The sequence below is a fragment of the Cinclus cinclus genome, chromosome 7 (assembly GCF_963662255.1).
Source record: "Cinclus cinclus chromosome 7, bCinCin1.1, whole genome shotgun sequence".
In the NCBI taxonomy this organism is placed as follows: domain Eukaryota; kingdom Metazoa; phylum Chordata; class Aves; order Passeriformes; family Cinclidae; genus Cinclus; species Cinclus cinclus.
The window spans coordinates 19746794-19766556 of NC_085052.1; the positions used below are offsets into that span (position 1 = coordinate 19746794).

The window sequence follows — 19763 nt, forward strand, 5'->3', positions numbered from 1 at the left end:
TGTTTTTTGAGTAATGGAAGAGGATAGATGGGAGATACTAAATTAATTGTGTAAAAACTATTTTATTGTTATTATATTATTTATACTTAAGTATATAAGTACAACTTAGCGTCTCCTTATTTACCAGTGACACTTCATATTTTCGTGGCTCATGAAGTAATTCTTTAATAACCTCTCCTCAAAGATACACAGAGCAGTCTGGAAGGTGCTTCTGCTTGTTGACCCACCAGTTTGGTGTATCCCTCCTGTGAAGCATGAAGGCTTGCACCATCCAACCCCAGGCAATGTTTTCCCTTCACATCTGACCTAAGATATCCAGTAATAGAAAAATAACCCACTGGCTTTAGTCAAATGTTGCCTTAAATTTGTGTGATTCACCTAATGCTAAGTTTGTAGTGAACTAATGTCATTCTTTCTTTTTAGCTGTTTGCTGTAGACTTCTTAGATACTACAAGCTACAGGAGCAGCTTTTATTTATCCTCAGAATAACTGCTTCTTAAGCAAGTCAACGTGTGCTCTTAGTTCTGTTCTGCTCTCTGTTGTTTTGCATTAATCTACTGCCACGGACTTTGCATTCTGCTGGACTGAAGACAAATGTAGCTCCTTTGCTCAGGAGGCACCAGGGTGTACACAGAGCCTCAGGCAACAAAGCCATTAAAAGGCAGTATTTTCATACGTTTGCATAGAAAAGGTCACAGGGTCAGTATTCAGTACTGTGGTGATTGCTTTATGGGCAACTGTTCTGTCTTTAGTTATCAATATCAAAAAGTTACCAAACTGTCTAATGCTATTTCTTTTTGTATTAGAGTTACAAGTAGAGAATGTCTTGCTTAACACTTGAAATTTTCCTAGTTTTGGGAGATACATTATGTTGCCTTTAAGGAATAGAAAAACTTGAGCTACATAAGTATAGTGGCATAAAACGATTCATGGTAGATTTTTAGAGAGGCTGTTCCATTGGAAAGAGCTGGAGCATTGGCTTGACCTTTCCTGTATTATGCATTAACTTGGTTTCTATATATAAGTAAGGTCGTTGTGCTTCTGAATTGTGTACCTTTGCATACCAGTGGTCACTGGTTTCTTTGTCAGTCTGTGTTCTTAATTGCCTGGTTGGTGCATAGTGGAAAAAATTGAACCCAAAATTGAATCAAAGTTGATAGCATTATTACATGGTTTTGAGATTCTTATTGGGTTGGTTGGTTGGCTGGCTTGAGGTTGTTTTGGGTTTTTTTTACTGGATTAAAAATTTTTGTTGTAATTTTGTCTGCATGCCTAAGTGCTAGATGTTAATTCTCAGAGGTAGCACTCTGCAAAACTGTAAAAGATGCTGACAGTACTTTCTGTTATGAAGTACCATGAAGATTTCCTTTTATTTCTTGTGCAATATATTGGGTATAATGATTGGGTGGAAACAGTAAAGCAATCTGTAATGGTTCTGTTCTCTCACCTGATGGATTAAAATATACTTAATAATGTGTATTAGAAAGTTTCTCAGGGAAAAAAATGCTTCTATTTGATAAAATACATGTTGACTAATGCTTCATAAGTAGGAGTATGATTCTACAGCAATAACTACTAAGGACTAATAATGGTTGATTATCTTCTATTGTTGTCTTAGACCTATTTTTTTAATAGCAACTGTAATTTTTTGCTTGCAGGTGGCAGTGTGCTGTATTTGTTTCTTTGTCATCCTTCCACTGAACCTCGTTGGGACTATTCTTGGCCGAAATCTGTCAGGACAGCCTAATTTTCCATGTCGTGTCAATGCAGTGCCTCGTCCTATACCAGAGAAGAAATGGTAAAGACAAGCATAAATGTTAACTAGAAATACTAGTTTCAGTCCATTTAAAATAGCTTTTCTGGTATTCAGCTTTAATGGAATAACTCCTTGTAATTTAATTTTAATTTGAGTTGTGCCTAGAACCGCTCAACTGACATTTTCTTAATATGATTTTGCTTTTGAATTAAAACACCACGGTTAGTAGTTGTAGCAGATTTTACACTGCTGGATCACTGATTCACATTTTGCCTGAAATGCTCTTTAGTCCCTGTGTAAAGGGGGTGGTGCCAACTCAGTTCTTGTATAGATATATTGACACTATAACCCTTCCTCTTCAGTTAATGCCTCTTACAGGTTTAGGATTGAATGTGCCTTGGAGACAGAACTGTTCTGATTAATGGTCTCCTTACACAAGCTGAGACATATTTGCAGGGTCATGGTGGGGAGAAAGCTTGCAATGCTGTTCCCAATTCTGTACTTTTGTTGATGGCACAGAACCTAAAATATTACAGGTATATGGTTTGAACTGTGAAGAAGCCTTTATAATTTTTGAAGTGATTGTCAAGTGATGCCTAGTCTCAAAAAGTATACTTAGGTTTTTGGAAAATTATGAATGCAATCACTTTTTCCTATTATTTTAATTCTGAGGTGAAAGCAGCAAGCTATGGAAATTAAAATATCCTCAGAGGATTTTTTTTAGTAGACTTTTCTTGCTTTCCTGTTCAGAGGAATGGAACAGGCAAAGTGAAAGGGGCACTGAAACGTGTAAGCCTGTAATGTCCAAGAAGCAGCACACTTAGTCTCTTGTTAGTGGTGGGTTGTGCAGTTCAGATGTTAGAATTTATATTTTGACCTGTATCTTGGAAATCTGATGGATTTTTCTGGATCAGCATGACAGTTAAAGATACTCTCTTGACAATGGTGAAGTAATACACCATCAACTTAGACAAGTCTCCCTATAAATAATAAAAGAAGCTGCAAATTACATCTGATTGCTAGCTGGGTTCAGCATCATTGCAAGTACCACAGAGAGATCACTATTTAGTGATAGTGTCTTCTACACACAGCTGGGTATTCATTTTTAGCTATATGTTCATGACTCAGTATAGCATTAAAAATGTGTACTGGTTCTTATTTATATAATCATTCTTCTGTGAAATTTTGCTTGTACTTTTTGCTGTATTTGTAGCCATCAACAGCACTGTGTTTTCACTGCCTTCATTCAGGGATAGTGGATGTCCTGGGGCTTGATTGCTTAGGCCCTTTTTGTCAAGAAAGATTCTTTCTGTGGCCTTCAGGCTGGTTAGAAGGTTAACCTTATCCCTGTAGGTGATAGGCGTGAGCCTCATGTTCTGTTTCAGCTTTCCTCAAGAATAACTTCTTCTTTTATCCATATGTGTGACATTTTTCCGGGAATCTTTCTAATCTGCTGGTATGAGACAAAAATGTTCTTATTACCATACCTTTTTATTCTGTGCTGTATTAATTGTCTGGTCTTAATATGCTCATAAATGAAAAATTTCAGTTGTCCCTAAACTAATCCTAATATCTTTCAGGTTCATGGAACCAGCTGTTATTGTTTGCCTGGGTGGAATCCTCCCTTTTGGATCAATTTTTATTGAAATGTGAGTATGCCAGCTGTTTCCTAGTTTGATTAAAAATTACAATTTAAGTTAAATTACAATATCATCTGCATATTTTGTTTACCTTCTTCAGGTATTTCATTTTTACTTCATTCTGGGCTTACAAGATCTACTATGTTTATGGCTTTATGATGCTGGTTCTGGTTATCCTCTGCATTGTGACAGTTTGTGTGACCATTGTTTGTACGTATTTCCTGCTAAACGCAGAGGATTACAGGTGGTAAGTGTTAAATTATTTTCATAGTTAACCAGATTGTGAGACTTTTGTAGAAAAGTAGTGCTTCTTCAGTCCTGATGGGTCTTTTAAAGTGCATTGTGGATCTTCTTGGGAAGGCTTTTGGCTAGTTGTATGATGGACATGCATGTTTACTTTTAGGCAATGGACCAGCTTTCTTTCTGCGGCATCAACTGCGATTTATGTTTACATGTACTCCTTTTACTACTACTTTTTCAAGACAAAGTAAGTGATCATTTTCTTGCTTGAATGTCAGATTACTGTATTGCCAAGTAAGTTTTATTGATAAAAGCAGGGGAAGCACCTAGCATAAATTTTTATCTTTCTTTTTCAGGATGTATGGCTTGTTTCAAACATCATTTTACTTCGGTTATATGGCAGTATTTAGCACAGCTTTGGGAATAATGTGTGGTAAGTTCCATATATTTTGACAGCTTTCTAACAGGTTTTTTCAGACTTGTATTTCTGACTTTAGTTTGTGGTTTTGTTGGTTTTGGAATGTGTATGTCTGCAAGATTTGCTCAAAAAGTCTTTAAGAAGAATCCGAAGAGTGTGCTGCTTATGCTTGGTTCCTACCTTATATAGGAAATTCCTGTGGATTATGTCTTCTGATAGGAAGATAATTTTTGTACTGTGCAGGGAATTTCACGTTCTGTGCGAGCTTGAAAAACCCAGTATTCGGCAAGAAATCCTGCAAAATAAATTCAAATTAAGTTGAGACCGTGCTAGCATTTTGCTTTGTCTTTTTTAGTGTCACCCAGGAGAAGGAGCTAGGTCCACCCATTGAGGCATCAGTAATAGCACAGTGCTGATGACAGTACTGTGTGTGTCTTGTGGCATGTATATATGAGGGTGAGCAGATCAGAGGACTGCGAGCTTGAGGATAACATTTGAGAAATAAGTATTGCAGTATTCATAGATGAGAAGAGTGCAGGGTGCTCCTGTGTGCAGCTGGATTTTGTTGCTTTTTAAGATACTATTTTGACAGATGCTTAGAGAAAAACATAGTTCATGGCAGGGAAGTCATCTGATGAAGCCAAACACTTGTTCACATGTTAATTTTGTTTTTATCATTTCCTTTATGACCTTCAGAAAGTGCTTCTTGATTCTTTTCTGTAAAGTTGGGTTTTTTGTGAGTGTCCTTAATTTAATACTTCTTAGCAGTGAATGAACAGTCCTACAGCTAGTGGGAAGATTACTTTGCGTTATATTTGAGATACGAGATGTCTTACAGAAACTTACATCTGTAAAGTATACATTTCTTGATATCTTAAGAGGGTGGGTAATTTCACAGTGCTTTATAAAAAGGGGAGGGAATTCATCACTAAACAGCTGAGTACCTGTTCTCCTTTTCTCTCACACAATGTAATTTTGCTTCATCAGGTTCTTGGCACATTACAAGACTTCCCTGCTGTTTTGGTAGTCTTGCAGCCATTTTTTTTTCTTTAATAGGCTTATACTTTTCAGCTCTAATGTTTTCTTTCTAAAGCACTCAGGCCAGTATTGATTAAAATGTCTGTGATGCAGAAGCCAAGCTTGTCCACCAGTTTCTGTAATTAAAATGTGTTTTAAAACACAAAAAAAGGAAAATTGTCAAATGCTTTATTCTCATGGTAGGACACTATTTGATGGAATATTAAAGTAAAATCCAAATTTTTCTAAACCAGAAAATACTTCAGCATACTAAACTTTATTTCTAAACTTTATTTTAGCTCTATTGAGATTTCTTTTTGTCTTTTTAAATGTGTTGGAAGAGAAGCTGTGAGATTCCTTTTTACTGAGAAGTGCCGTTTTCAGCATGTGGAGTGGAGGAAAAAAATCCCCTGTCAAAAAGCATTTGTGTAGGGAACTTGCAGCCATTGAGGTCTAACAAAGACATTTGTGTTAAAGAATTGTGCAGTGTGTGTGCTACTGACTGTAGGTCTGTGAAAAGTGTGTGGAGCTGTTCTTTGGAGGCTCACCCGGGTGGGCGTGTTGGGTATCACAGTTGGATGTGAGATGAACTAGTCAGGGCCCAAAGCAGCCACAGGGAAACTCTCTGCAGGCATGGATCATCCAGCTCTGGGTTTAATGCCCTTGACAATGCCTAGTGAACTCAATCCCACATGTACTGGGATGCTTTGATCCACAAAGTTTGCTGGTGTCTGCAGAGCATCCCAGTTCTGGGACCAGACAGTAAGGGAGCACATGAGAATTTTCAAACCTTTTGAGCTCCTCATGTTTCCCTCTTAGTGGCAGAAAAGGTTAAGACTCATTTCCCAACTTAGTGGAAGGCTTAGGAGCTACATAACATAGAAAGGCCTCTTACAACAGCACACTTCAGCATTCAGATAAGTACTGTAAGTTAGAGCTTTTAAAAAAAAAATGGTGCTTACAAAGTTACAACAGTAATAATTGGTAATTAGTTTGCAGTAATAGATTAGTCTGTAGATTAGTAATAGATTAATTAGACTAATAGTTTAGTAATAGATTAATTAGGGAATTAGTCTCTTTTTGCTTTGTGGTTGTTCTTCCTCAGTATTTGGATTTTTCTCTTTATTAGAAAGTTTGTTGTTCTGTTGAAATATGCTTGCAGTCTATTTCTGCTAAACCAGTACAGGCCATAACCAGGTTATAAATATCATCTGGTAAGGTGTTTAATAAATAAATAAATAAAATATTTTCCTTTACTACTTTTTTAGTTCAGATGAGCCAGCTACGCTGCATTTGAATCAGGAGGACATTCTTTAGTCCTCATTGCCCAGGGTTTCTGCCTCCCTGCCCCATGTTTTATTCAATGCCTGGGAAGTAGCCTTGAGGCTTATCCCCTGCCTTGGGTATTGGCCATTAGTGGCCTTCATGGATAAGGCACTGCTCTGATTCAGAATAGGTTATGATTTGTTTATGGGGATGAGAGCTTGTGGTCTCATGTGACTGCTACTCTCTACTCCTCCCCCTCAGTTCCACCCCATGCATTCTCTAGATCCCAAGTGAAACACAGTTAATGCTTAGTTCTCTCAAATCTCTGTGATACCTGGCATCACATCACTAGAGGAGCTCTTAAAGAACAAGTTCTGGAATGAATCTGAAGTAGGCATTGGATCTGTTGGCAGTGTTTGCTTTAACAGGAAAAGCTTGGTGAGTCTAAAAGCAGGAGTCCAGTGCCATTAGTTTGTTCATTTACTCCATAAGACAGAAGATTAATTTCTTGACAAGCTGCAGAAAAATCTGCATGTGCTTCTGTATGACTGCCAGCTCACATCACCTCTTCACAGCCTGCTCTTGGGTCTGTCCAAGTGCTGCACTGGTCTCTCCTTGAACAGTCACACTTCCTTCTGCTGCATCCTCAGCTTGCTTGTCAGCAGCAACCTGATCTTGTGTGTACTGTACTTGTTTTAATCAAACTCTACTTTGCCCAAGTCAGTAATGTAAATCCCTTGTTTGCTGGTCAGTGGAATGGTTGCCATGATATTTATACAACTTGGAATGCTGTGCTGTACAGAAGCTGAATCCACAAGCCCATTACTGCTCCTGAAACATTGGAATGTTTTATTATTATGTATTTAGGTTTGCCTTGTGCAGATTTCTTGATTGGGTATGAATGTTGGGCTTTTGAGGGTCTAAATTTGTGACAGCTTAATGGCTACTTCCTAAATTATTCCATCAGTCTTCAGGATTTAAAGAACTTGTCAGGATCTGAATAATTCCATAGTCAGCAATGCCAGCTGCAGGTCTTACAGCCTTAATATGTAAAGGCAAAAGTACCACTTTATATTTTTACTGGGAAGTTTTGCATAAAAATTTTAGCATGGGTTTGACTTCTATATTTAATATGTCTTCTGCAGTTCTGGTGCATCCTAGTTCAGTGCAATGCTTCGTTCTGGGCTTTTCTTCATTGCTTCAAGGAAGGAAAAATATCTTCTCTCTTAAGAGGGCTCTTTACCAAGCATCCAAGCATTTAATGTTAGGAATTCTCTGCAGTGATTTACAGCTCCTGACTTCTTTATCCATCCTGTATTGTGTGACTATGTTGGCAGTCAGACAGCAGTTGTCTCTAATTCTTGCCTGATTTTCAACTTCACTTCAAACATCACAATTAGCCACATTGACTTACTCTCATTTTGCTTGGAGGAGTTGGAGACGTTCCCTGCTGATGTTGTAAGACCACAGTATTTACTGAGCCTGGCAAACCTGAAGTTCTGGGTTTGACCAAGTAGATTGCTGAATCTCTTCCTGAGTAGAGGCCTTAGTCCAGTACATTTCTTTCATTTTTCTGGACGTCCTTAATACTGCAGTATTTTGGGTTTAGCATAAACTGTTGCCCCTATCAAAAACTCAGTGACCCATTCTCTTATTACTGCTGTGACAATGCATACTTTGCTCATGACTCTTACTAATTTGAAAACCACAGGTTGCAATTTCTTTAACAACTAACTGCTACTTGTTAATGTCTTTGTACAGACCTCCATGGAGTGTAAGACTCCTGGGATGGGGATCTATTATTATTTGTGCTTTGCAGGAGGGAAGAAGCCATCTGCCAATAAAACACTCATCCAGAAGGCATGTAACTTATAATAAAAACCCACCCTCCCATCTACCTTCCCTGCAGAGTGGGTGATTGTATGTTTTTTACCCTCTGCTCAAAAAAAATGAACTTGGTTATTGGCAGCAGTAGGGGGGCTGCTATATTTATCAAGGCCAAATGAGCGTGGCCTCTTGGTAAGATGGCTTAATGGATTTAGATTGCTGGACAGGGGAAGTTCCTGTCAGCCATTCAAGGGGAACGTGGATAATTAGAGTTTGATAACAAGTATTGCAGGTAGATAATTTTCTGTGTGCAGAGTATGTACTTTATGTGACTTTTCTCTGTTTAAGTGTGTGTGGTTTATACCACTGGCTCGTTTTGATAATCAGCTCTCTAACATATTCAATCTTCTTGATTTATTTTGCAGGAGCTATTGGCTACATGGGAACAAGTGCCTTTGTTCGTAAAATCTACACTAATGTGAAAATTGACTAAGGAAATAAGAAAATTGAACTATGGATCAGCTCCTGTTTTCCTGGGGATGAACTTGCACAGCAAAAAGCGCGAGAAGAGATTTGGGTTTAACACTGGGCACTATATGGGTCTCCATTTTGTGGATGGCTTAAAGTAACATCTATTTCATTGATCCTAGGTTCTTACTGACTGCTTTCTCCAACTGTTCACAGCAAATGCTTGGATTATATGCAGTAGGCATTACTACAGTACGTGGCTAATCTTTTCCCCCCCAAAAAAACAACATCAAAAAACAAAAAAAACCTCGCTCATTAAAGATGAATAGACTAGCTCTCTTCAGTGAAGAGGACAAACAGTTTGTTTAAAGCATTTGTTCCATTCAATAAAATGAGGGAAACTTGGCTGCTAAAACTGCTTGATTAGTAGTCTTCCTGGTACTCAACATTTCTAAATTATGTAAAAATGCTGTTCCAGAAAGATTACTCTTCTGATTTTTACTGCCATTGCCAGGATAGGAGGTGTGTTTTGTATTTTCAACTCCAGGTGCTTTTTGGTTTATTTGCAATATCAACTACCCTACACTCATTTTTAAAAAAATAATTTAAACTTATATAAAACTCCCATATGCATGTAATATATCAGCTATTGTTCTAGTTGGACCAACTTCCCTTTATTTATCTTTAAAGTAATATCCAGCTACATCTTAAATCCATCCAAAGAAAATACAGTCTGAAGACGGGGTGTGTTCTCTGCAATGCAATTTACTGTAGAGTTAGAAAGCAAAATGTTAAATGAAGAGGATTGTTTGTTTTTTAATAAACACTCTGAGGTCTAGATTAAAACAAAACCAACATTTTAACTGAATGTCTAAAGTGATTCTCCTTTTTTCCAAGTTAGTCTTGCATATTTTTTTTGGGGTTTGGGTTGAATGAAGATTTTCCTTTAGACATCATACAAGGGGTAATAAGTGTATATAACATTAAATAATGTAACTTAGGTGTAGATCCCAAATGTATTTGGATGTACAGATTTACTACAGAGTACTTTTTCTGATGATTCGGTGTAAAAACGTGTGAATTCGGGTGGCTTTTTACATCTTGCCTGCCATTGCATGAAAAGTTGGGGTTTCTTCACAATGTGTGTATGTCATGCTTTTCTGTTCTATTTCTCAAGCTCTTACAGGAATTAAATTTGTAATTTAGAACATTTTAATTTTTGTTAATCCTATCTGAACACTTGTGTAACATCAAAAGCACAGTTGCTTTAGAGTGTTCAGAAAACTAAAATAAACTTTTCAGACAAAAATGTTTTGATTGTGAAAATAGATGAGTTTGCAATTGAGAATGTTTGAAAAGGCAGTACTGCTGAGTGCCAGTTTCTGCATACAATATTAGTGTGGTTTTCATCTGTCGAACACCCCTGCTTTGAATGCAGAATTTGCTTACAACTATATTGTACAGTACAACTCCAAAGTGAACGACCAACCCAAAAAGATTCTTCTTGGCTGTGGAGAAGTGTTTTGTGATCCAGCCAATGTACTGAGAAAAGTGGGGGTAAGTGTGGACTGAAATAAATGGGCAAATAAAGGTTAAGTCTTTCTAAGATGACTGTTAATTATGCACTGTATTTAGTTAGAAAGATCCTGAATGTGTTTGTGACAGATTTGAGAGCCACTGGGCTTGATTTTTTTCATGGGTTTTTTTTTAGACATCTGCCATGTAGGGATGTTTTCATTAGGGTGGCTGTCTGAAATACAGCACCTGCCATGGAAAAGGAAATTTCCTGAATTTAAAAAATGAGCCAAATATTTGTATTGATTAGCACTGTACTGTTTCTGTATAAAAAGTACTGATAATGCAGTAGCCACAGTGAGAACAATCCATATTTAGCTTTGGTGAACTGTACAGGTAGGTAATAGTGGGAAGCAGTGAATCCTGCTGCATATGGCTTCTGAAGAGTATTTGAGCTTTCAGGTCTGATTTCCCTGGCCAGTTTTAACCAGTCTGTCAGAAAACAAAATTAAGTTTTGCTTCAAGTGAATCATTGGTGTCTGCAGGTGAACAGTCTTCTGCTGAACAGAATTTTTTTGTTTGTTTTGAAGTACAGGCCAATTTTAAGATGACCATATAAATGGGGTCAACAGTTAGTTCATCTTTGTTCAAAAACATGGAGACTTAAAGCAAATCATGGATATTGTGCTAGTACTTGCTAGTGCATACAGCTGTGAGAAGCCCTCTTTTTATCCATGTTCTAAATCTGAAGTGAGAAGCCATTATCTCCACACAATAAATACATTAAGTACTCTGCCAAGATAAAAGTTTTTTTAAAGGGAATGTTTTGATAATGGGTCTGCTTCTCTGTTTAGAGCACTGCTATGTGATTAGTCTATCAGAAACTTCACTAAACCATTTGTGAACTTCATTTACTTGCTTTTTAATGCCACAGTGGTGGCATTATGGTGGGCTGCCTACTTGCTTTTTCTATCCTCTGGCATTACTGGCTTTTGCATATCCACATAGGACTGTGTATCTTCTAAAGTGACATTGGAAAGATACTGCACAGGCATTGCTTTTGTTTCTGCAAGCAAGTTCCTCCAGAGAAATACTGTGTTTAAATAATTGACATTTTTATACAACCACCCTAGCACGTAAGCTAGGAGTTTGCTTTGTTTTCCCCCTTTTGGTCTCTGAAGGAGTGCAAAATGTGACCAGTTTTCAACAGCTTGTCTTTATGGTTGCTGTTTGGGGCAAGGCTGTTTGTTCCCCTTTTCCCCCTCCTTGCCCTCCTCCCCAAAAATGTGGGTATAGCTTGAACCATCTTGCTTAATAGAAATTGGAAGCTCTCTGCTTAGATGATGTAGTCCTTCCTCTTTTATGGAAGAAATAAAGATCTTACAGACAACACTCCTCTTACCATTGTTGTTTCTTAAGAGTTTCTGGTTCTTGAATTCAGACTTTTTGATAACTCTTCAGCTGGCTGCTCAGTGCTTTTCTTCCCACTTCTTGATACAGGGGCCAGGAATTTAAATAAATAGTTGCATAAGCAATAGCCAGTCTTGACCAAATATTTTAGGTAAATACAATTGTAAACATCTTCAGTTGAGGCAGAGTGCAACATAGAAAGTGCTTCTTGAAATTCATATATGAAAATATATAGTGAATGCTGGATTGGAGGGAATGGAGACTGCAAATAATCATTTTGTTATGCTCTTTTTGATATCTGAGTGTTCTGAAGCCACAGTGTCTATTAATTCTCTCCAGAATTACATTCCAATGTGTATAAAAGGCACACAAATTGTTTTTTGTAGGATAGTCCTAGGTGTATTTCTTTAACAAGTTTCAGGTTAAAAAACAAACCCAAAACACTAACACTTCTCATAGTTCTGGTACTAAAACAGTAAAATTGATAGCACTTTCTTAACACTATCATTACTGCAGAGCTAACACAAGTGAGAAAGTTATGTTTTGCTCTAACTTCAACATGACCAGTACTTAGCTAGATGTGCCCAGTGAAGTATATGTACACAGCTTCACTGAAGACAGCTAAATTCTCTCATTGTGAGTACTTCAGGAATTTCTCCACATGAATGTGTCCAGAAAGCATCAGCTCGGGGAAAGACAAGTCTCCTCTCTAGTCTCTGGACACGTAAACTGAACAGTTGGAGCTGGAGTTTAGGGCTCCTGCTGTCTTGAATGAATTCTTGACTGCAGCTTATGGTTCATTTGAAGCCTGTTGGAACTGTAGATTGACAACAAATTTTGGATCCCTTGGATCTTTTCTGGGTTGATGCACCACAGCACAGCAGCCCTGCAGTAGCTGTTAGCACTGCTGCCATCTGAAATCAGTGTCTCATACCAGGGTTAGCCCTGAAGTCACGAAAGCCCCTGCTGTTGCTGGACTTCTGTTGGAATAAAGCCACACTTGAAAGTGTTGGGAGCAGTGTGTTTATGGCTTGCATTCTTCAGGAGCATCATACCTCATTAAAAAAAAAAAAAAATGGTGCCATTTTTTTTTTCAAAGCCTTTCAAGGGAACATTTTCATTCTGCTAAATGGCTTCAGTGAGAAAATTCTTAAAAACTTGCAGAGGAGACATTTGCATCATGTGTGTTCTGCATGTAGTGTGCTTTTATCCAGGAGTGCATTTTCAGTTCAGGAAAGGCGTTCTTACTTTCAGTATTTACTTTCATTCAGTCGTTCTGAAATTTTTCTTCCAATTTTGGGGGTTTGGCTTGTATGAGAACACTGTAAAGATGGGGAGGACCCATAAATCTGAAAGGCATTTTGTAGTTCTTGGAGAGACTCACTTTAAAGGGCAGAAATTCATTTGGGAAAAGGATAAGAAAATGGCTTTTTTTTCTGATGGACTAACCTATTTGAAAGGCAGACCTTGAAACAGATATGCTGTTAACAATATCATTGTCCCCAGCCCTGTACCAGTTACAGCGTTTTTATTTTCATTAGTGTATTTGCCACAGTGCAAGGCTTCTGGAAAAAACCAAGGACTCATCTGCTGTGAACAAGGGAGTGATACTGTCTGGTACCAGCATTTTTTGGCTTACTGCTGCATTGATTTTCTCACCAGCTCTTAATAATACAATACAGGACAATTTGTCAGATATCTGGAGGTTCCTCTGTGCTGAGGCTTATTTTGTTATGAAAACCAAACCCATTTGAACTTTCCTTACGTTCTAGATACATCTCCTTCAGGACCATGGGCTTGGAGCATTCCAAAACACCTTCACAATGTCATGCTTATCCTTCAACTGGCATCAGGTGACTACAGCATTCCAGAAAACACATGCATTTGTAAAAATGGGAGTAAAATACCTAATTTTACAGAAATAACCCTGTTTAAAATAACCCTGTTATTTTAGGGTTCTCCTAATACTGTGAGGTGTGCTAACCCATATGGTGCAGTTACCTAGATAGATTCCAGTTCCCCAAAGCCTAGACCTAAGTCCTATAAACTATCTGGGTGAAAAAGACCAGTCTCCAGCAGTCCAAGCTGCCCGACCTAGGAAAATATGCTACACTTAGACACCATACAGTGATTTAATTTTTTTTCTGAACCCTGTGTGTCACAAGCCTTTATTTGGTTTCTGAAATGTTTTGAGAGCTCTAGTAACTTTTTTTTGAGAAGCTTCGAAACAGGGCTGAGAATATCATGTGAAACTTGATTGGGAACTTCCTTGAAGAATTCAAGGAAGCTTTTGTGGCTGCTCATTCTCATTTTCCAAAGGTTTGTATCAGGATTTTTAGACTTAAAGCACTAAGAAAGCACAGTGGTTTTCTGTGCTACTAGACTTGTAATTCTTTAGATTTCATTTTACGCTTTTTTTTATTCTGAATCACTTATCACTTTATTGGGCTGAGAAAAGTGGGTTATGTAATTAATTTAGTGTGAGGCTTTTCTTGCTCTGCTACACAGGAGTAGCTACAAGAATGGGATGGAAATATTCTTATTTTCTTAATGTCTCACCATACATTAGCAGGTGAACAGTGAACATTACCTACTATTTGCTTTAAAAAGATGTGACAGTTTTACAGAGTCAGGCACCCATTTACCTGCAAGAACTGGAGGTCTGTATAATAAAATGTTGAAGCAAGACTGTTAGGTTACTTAAGTTCTGCATTTGGATTCTGCAGAATCCTTTCTAGTAATTTTAATTGGCAAGATGAAAGGTGATTTTTGTTGAGAATTGTTTTCCATTTATCTCACTACCAGAAAGTGATCAAACACCTACCTTTGTCTGAAGCTGGAATTACCATAAATTTTAATTATGTGTATAGCAAAATAAATAATGAAAAAGGAAATCACTGTTCCTGGTTTTAGTGATCTAAAGAGTGACTTGCAAGATGAACCTATTTTAGGGTGTTGCTTACCTAAGAAGAGGAAATACCTGTGTGTTCTGTCTGTGGTTTGGATGAAGATGTCACTATAGTTAAAACTCTGTGCAGAAGCTGTAAGTGGGAAAACTCTCTAAGGCAATTTTTTATGGAGCAACATCTCTGCTTTTCTAGGAGATCCATTAAATTTTGCCTACTTGTCAAACAGCCTTAACTCAGCACGTGTTCCAGCCTCCGTAAAGGACGCGTGCCTGTAAAGAGAGAAATGCAACTATCCCATCTTCATCTCGTTACAGAGGATCGGAGATATGTTTATACTTACCCGGATTTATTCCTCTGCATAAAGACAAGGGAAAGGGGGAAAAAAGACAGAACTTTTCCTATGGCAAAAAGTATTTTGGAAAAACTGATGGATTCAGCTCTTCAAATTTTGAACAACAGATGCTTTTCCAAAGATGTTCCCATGCCCTTCTTCTTAACCTTGCAGCAGAGATCACCAAAACCACCAGCTTTGCTCAGTGCTTTCCAAGCATAACTGACTCCTGTGTGAACCCTGAAAATGGATTTAAAGTGAAGTAATGAAACATCAGTTTGACATGCCTCAGTTTGGGAAACAGTGGTCAAGCCAAAATTCATGCTTCCAGATAAGACAGATTTCTCTCCCTGCCTCCCACAGCTTGTCCCTATACAACTCAAAATTACCCCAGAAGTATCTTGTTTTTTTCTCACATAGTTCAAGGATTGCATTAATGATAGAAAAAAATGTTTGTTGATTTTTTAATGTGGGGTGACTTCAAATCCTTCCTGCTGCTACTTTGGTGAACAAAAAGGAATTTTCCAACCATGGCTTTCTTCTAGCTTCTCTAAGTGCCACTGCCTGTTACGACAAGGCTGTTGTTAATTATACACTGAGTTGTTAATGTGTTAATGCACAGGTGAATGTGCCTGTGACTGCAGAGAGCTCTTTACAGTGGATTTCAAAACCCCTGGAACACGTTTAAGCATGTACGTATCAGCATCTTAAAAGATTTCTTTTAGGTAGCAAATCATTTAACCTTATAGGAGGTACTTCCTGGTTGGTAACATAATAAACTTGATAAAAAATTTAGCCACCCCCAATCTACTGCACAGGAAAGTGACATGGGTGATGGAAAGAAGAGAGAAAAGTGGTTGATAGTTATTTTATCACTTGGATTTGTCTGTGACTGCTCAGGGAAGAATGGACATCCCAAGAGTGGTCAACTCTATGAGTGATAAGGGAGTTGAGAGCATTAGACTGCTAGATACAAACCAGTCAGATTAAAAAAGGAGATGGGGAAGTGAAGAGGTTTTGTCAGGGTAAAAAGGCCTGTAATGGTACTAAGAGTAAATGAGCCTCTGCTGGAAGGGGGTGAAGCAAAGGGAGGGTGATGGCTCTGCAGAGGGCCCCATAGTGCCTGTAGGCAGGGATGCAGCTCATTGGGCCACACTTGCAGCAGGAGTTCTTTTCCTAACAAAAAGAAGCAATGAAAGAAGTTTAAGGAAAAGTGAGGGGCACTAGAAATGCAGAGGGAAGAAGAAAGAGAATGCTCTGGGTTCAGAAAGTCATGTTGCATCTCTCCAGGACTCTATCTGCCCTTGTATGGGTGATACAAATACCTTGGTGTGTTTGGTTTTTTGTAAACTTGGCAGCAGCTGTGGAATCAGTGGGGACAGGCTCCAAGGGAGTGGTGCCTCAGTCCCTTTGTTAGAAGAATTGGTGGACCCCATCTTTTGGCAAGAGGGAAGAAGCAGGTCTTGTGGAAGACCTAACAAACTTTGTGTGAATTTTGGCCTCAGGACACATTGTGTGCAGGGATATTCCATTAGCACCACGTAGCTCACACATAGCTTTGCTCATGGATGCTGTTCAGAAAGAGCTGTGTGCATTCCTGCTCAGCGAGGCTTGAAAGGACAGTGGATTTTGTCTGCCTGTGTTGGGCAGAAGAGGGTTCTGCAAAGGAAAAGACTGCCTTTGGCAGCAATGGTTATGGATTGTTTTCTTTCCAGATAATTAACTATTGGTGTCATGAGTTGCTCTGCTGATGTGAGACTTCACTGACACAGGGCTTTCTGTGTTCCTTAGTTGCACTGATGTGGCCCTGCCACTCAAGATGACATGAGCTGATCTCCTAAACACCAGGTAGCAGTCACTGCTCTGGGTACACTGCTTTGGCTGCCACTTGCAAAGTGCCATAATTGTTGCTGAGAAGAATTTTTGGAAGGTTTTAACAGTTCTCATGTTAGAGACTTCCAGAGTTCCCTGCAGTAGGCCAACATTACTTTCTGTATGTGGATTATAGACTCCTCTGAACTCCCTCACAGACTCACTCTAATTGCACAATTAAGGATCCATATTAATTTGCTCTCTTCCTCCTTCAAAGCTGTAGGATGTCCTCTTCTACATCCATCCATGTCTATAATAGAGGTTCTGTGTGCAGAAGAGGCCAGGCTCCCCAGTGTAAACTGTCAGGCTGGAAGAGGTTAACAAGAAGTTTCCATGTGGTCAAAAGACTGTTCTTAGTGGATGACAGCCCAGCTTTCCACAGGGATGACAAGGATTCATGATGCTGATCAGGGAAGCTGTTGATCACTCTTACAAAGGTTCAAGCTTTTGTTTTCCAGCTTCCCATACCCTCAGCAAGTTATATTGCCAGGACCATTTTGCAGAGAGAAAAGAGGAGCTAGTGCTCATCCCATAAAAGCTAGGAGTTCTGAAACACAGAGAGGTGATCACCTTTTAATTTTAAAATAACCGTTAGTCTGCTCTTCCATCTGACAAAATCAAAGAATGTAGCAACCTAATACATAAAAGTAGCTAGTGTGTAAATGGCAGCATAAAACTCAGAAAATGGAAGAAGTTACCTTACTAAATTTAATCTTGATGGCTGTTCGTCTACACTCCTCCTCAAAAACCTAGTGATGGAAACTCCCTTGTTCTTCATGGCAATATGCTCTAGGACTTCCCTGTTTTAGTGCTAGAAAGTTTGCCTGAAATCTAAATCTGCAATGCTTCATTGGATATCAGCTGTAAGAAACTCCAGTGTGTTTGATTAGCAGAGCTGTTCACCACCATCTTCATGTCAGAGTTTGATGCAGCCTTTTTCACTTCTGTGAAGGTTTGAAGACAATTTTAAATATTAAATGAGAAGCAGAGGCAACACTCAGGAACAGTTTGCAGCGGACTTCATTGCTGCTGAGGAGATGCCTGAATCATGATGTGCCCTTCTGTGCTTAGTTTTCATTCATTGCTGTGGACTGCAAGAGAAGGGACAAATTTATGGATGGCAAATGATTATCTGTCTGAGTGAAGGGAGGGCTTGGAACCCATGCTGTACTGGGAAATGCTGCTTGATGATCCTGCTGTGGGATCTTGGAAGTACACAGCTGAAGGAGTAGTTTTGGCATGGGGAGATGCCAAGTTCACCCCAAGAACACCCCACTGAGCTCGTACCCTTGTTAGCTCTCCTCTGCTCACCGGGATGGCAGCTGTACCCTCTCTGCCTAATGCTGAGCAGCATGGGCACAGATGACCAACCTGTAAATATTGCTTCAGCCTCAGCCTAACATCTCGGCAGACCAGAATTCATATGGAAGCACCTGGCTGGCCTTTGTGAGATTATATGTAAGATGATTTAGCACCCAGTGAGATGGCTGGGCCTTGGGTGTTTGCCCTTTCCCTGTCACTGCAAACAGCAGTCATCGTGCGTGTGTCATCTACCTCCATGACAAGTACGATGTTTCCAGTGCATTACCCCATGCTCTGCTGTTGCAGATGTCCAAGATATTGTACAGGCTCAGACAACCACCAGATCAGATACCAAGGTGTAGATTTTGATGCAATTGAGCATCTTGCATGTGATCCTTCTTCCTGATTTCCCAGGCTTTGCTGTATATAGATCATCCCAAAGCCCAAATTTCCAGTGAAACAAGCCAGTTGCCCCTTAAAACTACCGTGAAAAGCAGGCGAGAGGGACAAACGGACATCTTGTTGTTTAATCCCATCTTTCTTAATTTCTCCCATTCTTTAGTTTGGAATGAATTTATTTCCCCCCCTCATCGTTCTCCATCCACGGTCTAACAACTCCACGTTTTAACGCTGCCATGTGAAACGTCGATTCTCCCGGCGGCGGACCAGCTAATTCTCTTTGGCTGCCCCGCGAAGTACCGACAGAGGGAAAATAATACCGAGTTTGGGCATTCTTTACTGAGCGGTAAGCAGCGGGAGCCCGGAGCGCTCCCGACGCCAAACGCGGGGACTCTCGCTCCGGGGCTCCGGCTCCGCTCGCGGCGGGAGCAGCGGCTGCGCGCGGGTCCCGCTGCCCGCCGGCCGGGGCGGGGCCGGGGCGCGGGCGCGGCCGCGATTGGCTGGCGGCGCCGTGAGTGGCGGCGGCGGCGCCCCCCGCGGCCCCGGGGCCGGCGCCGCCGCCGCGCAGTGCCCGCACCCCGGGCAGCCGCGCCGCCCGCTCCGCCGCCATGGGCCGCGGGGCCGCCCCGCTCCGCCGCCTGCTGCTCTCCCTGCTCCTGCTGCCTGCCGCGGGGACGGGCGCACCCGGAGCCTCCTTAATGCTGGGGGAACCGGAGACGGCGGAGGAGCTGACGGAGTACCGCGACCCTTGCAAAGCCGGTAGGGAAACGGGCTGGCTGCAACTCTGGGAGAAGTTTGGAAGCGCGGCGGCGGTGGACAGGTGTCCCTGCGAGGCGCTCCTCGGTACCGCGGGTCCGCCCGGCCGAGCCGTGCCCAGGCTCACCTGGCGGCGGGAGCTGCCCGGCCCGGCCGGAGCGTCCCCGGCATCCCGCTGCCTTCCCGAGCCTGCGGCACCCGCCGGGCTGCCCCGCTGCTCCCGGTGCCGGAGAGTTCTGCCGCCTCCAGCCCGCGCTGCCCGGCGGCTGTAGCCCCGGCCGGGAGGCTGTACCTGCCTTTTTTTTTTTTTTTTTGTAAATCGCCCCACGCTCCCACACCGCTCCCCCACCTGTCCCGCGCCAGATTCCCGTCTGCAAAACCAGGGAAATGCCCTCCCGTGCTTTGCGTTTTGGGGTAGGGGGTTCCCTCCCCCCCATCCGCCCCCAAGCATTTGGGCTTTTTCTGTGCATTTTCAAAGCCTTTTTGGCAGCTGTTCGAACTTGCCCGGAGCTGTGTCCGGCCCGAAGTTGCGGTGCGTGCCCCGGAGCGGCGGCGCTTGGCGGGGCTCGGACACGGCCCGGGGCATCCAGGTACCGCACAGTGCCCGTGTGCAAGACACCGCATCCTCTCCGGGGAG

The 19763-nt window shown here is 40.9% G+C and overlaps 2 protein-coding genes across 3 annotated transcripts in view; both read left to right on the forward strand.

Moving 5' to 3' along the window:
• The window catches only part of TM9SF3 (transmembrane 9 superfamily member 3), a 44530-nt gene extending 35035 nt beyond the window's left edge, over window positions 1-9495 (forward strand). For both annotated transcript variants that reach the window (XM_062496250.1, XM_062496249.1), the window contains exons 10-15: window positions 1659-1798; window positions 3337-3405; window positions 3497-3643; window positions 3800-3883; window positions 3993-4069; window positions 8590-9495. In XM_062496250.1, coding sequence (XP_062352234.1) covers window positions 1659-1798; window positions 3337-3405; window positions 3497-3643; window positions 3800-3883; window positions 3993-4069; window positions 8590-8657 — 585 coding nt within the window. In that variant the 3' untranslated portion in view covers window positions 8658-9495. The remainder of the gene's footprint in view (window positions 1-1658; window positions 1799-3336; window positions 3406-3496; window positions 3644-3799; window positions 3884-3992; window positions 4070-8589) is intronic.
• Window positions 9496-18978: 9483 nt separating this feature from the next.
• TLL2 (tolloid like 2) overlaps window positions 18979-19763 on the forward strand; it is an 83321-nt gene continuing 82536 nt past the window's right edge. Inside the window, exon 1 of the mRNA XM_062496140.1 lies at window positions 18979-19129. Coding sequence (XP_062352124.1) covers window positions 18979-19129 — 151 coding nt within the window. The remainder of the gene's footprint in view (window positions 19130-19763) is intronic.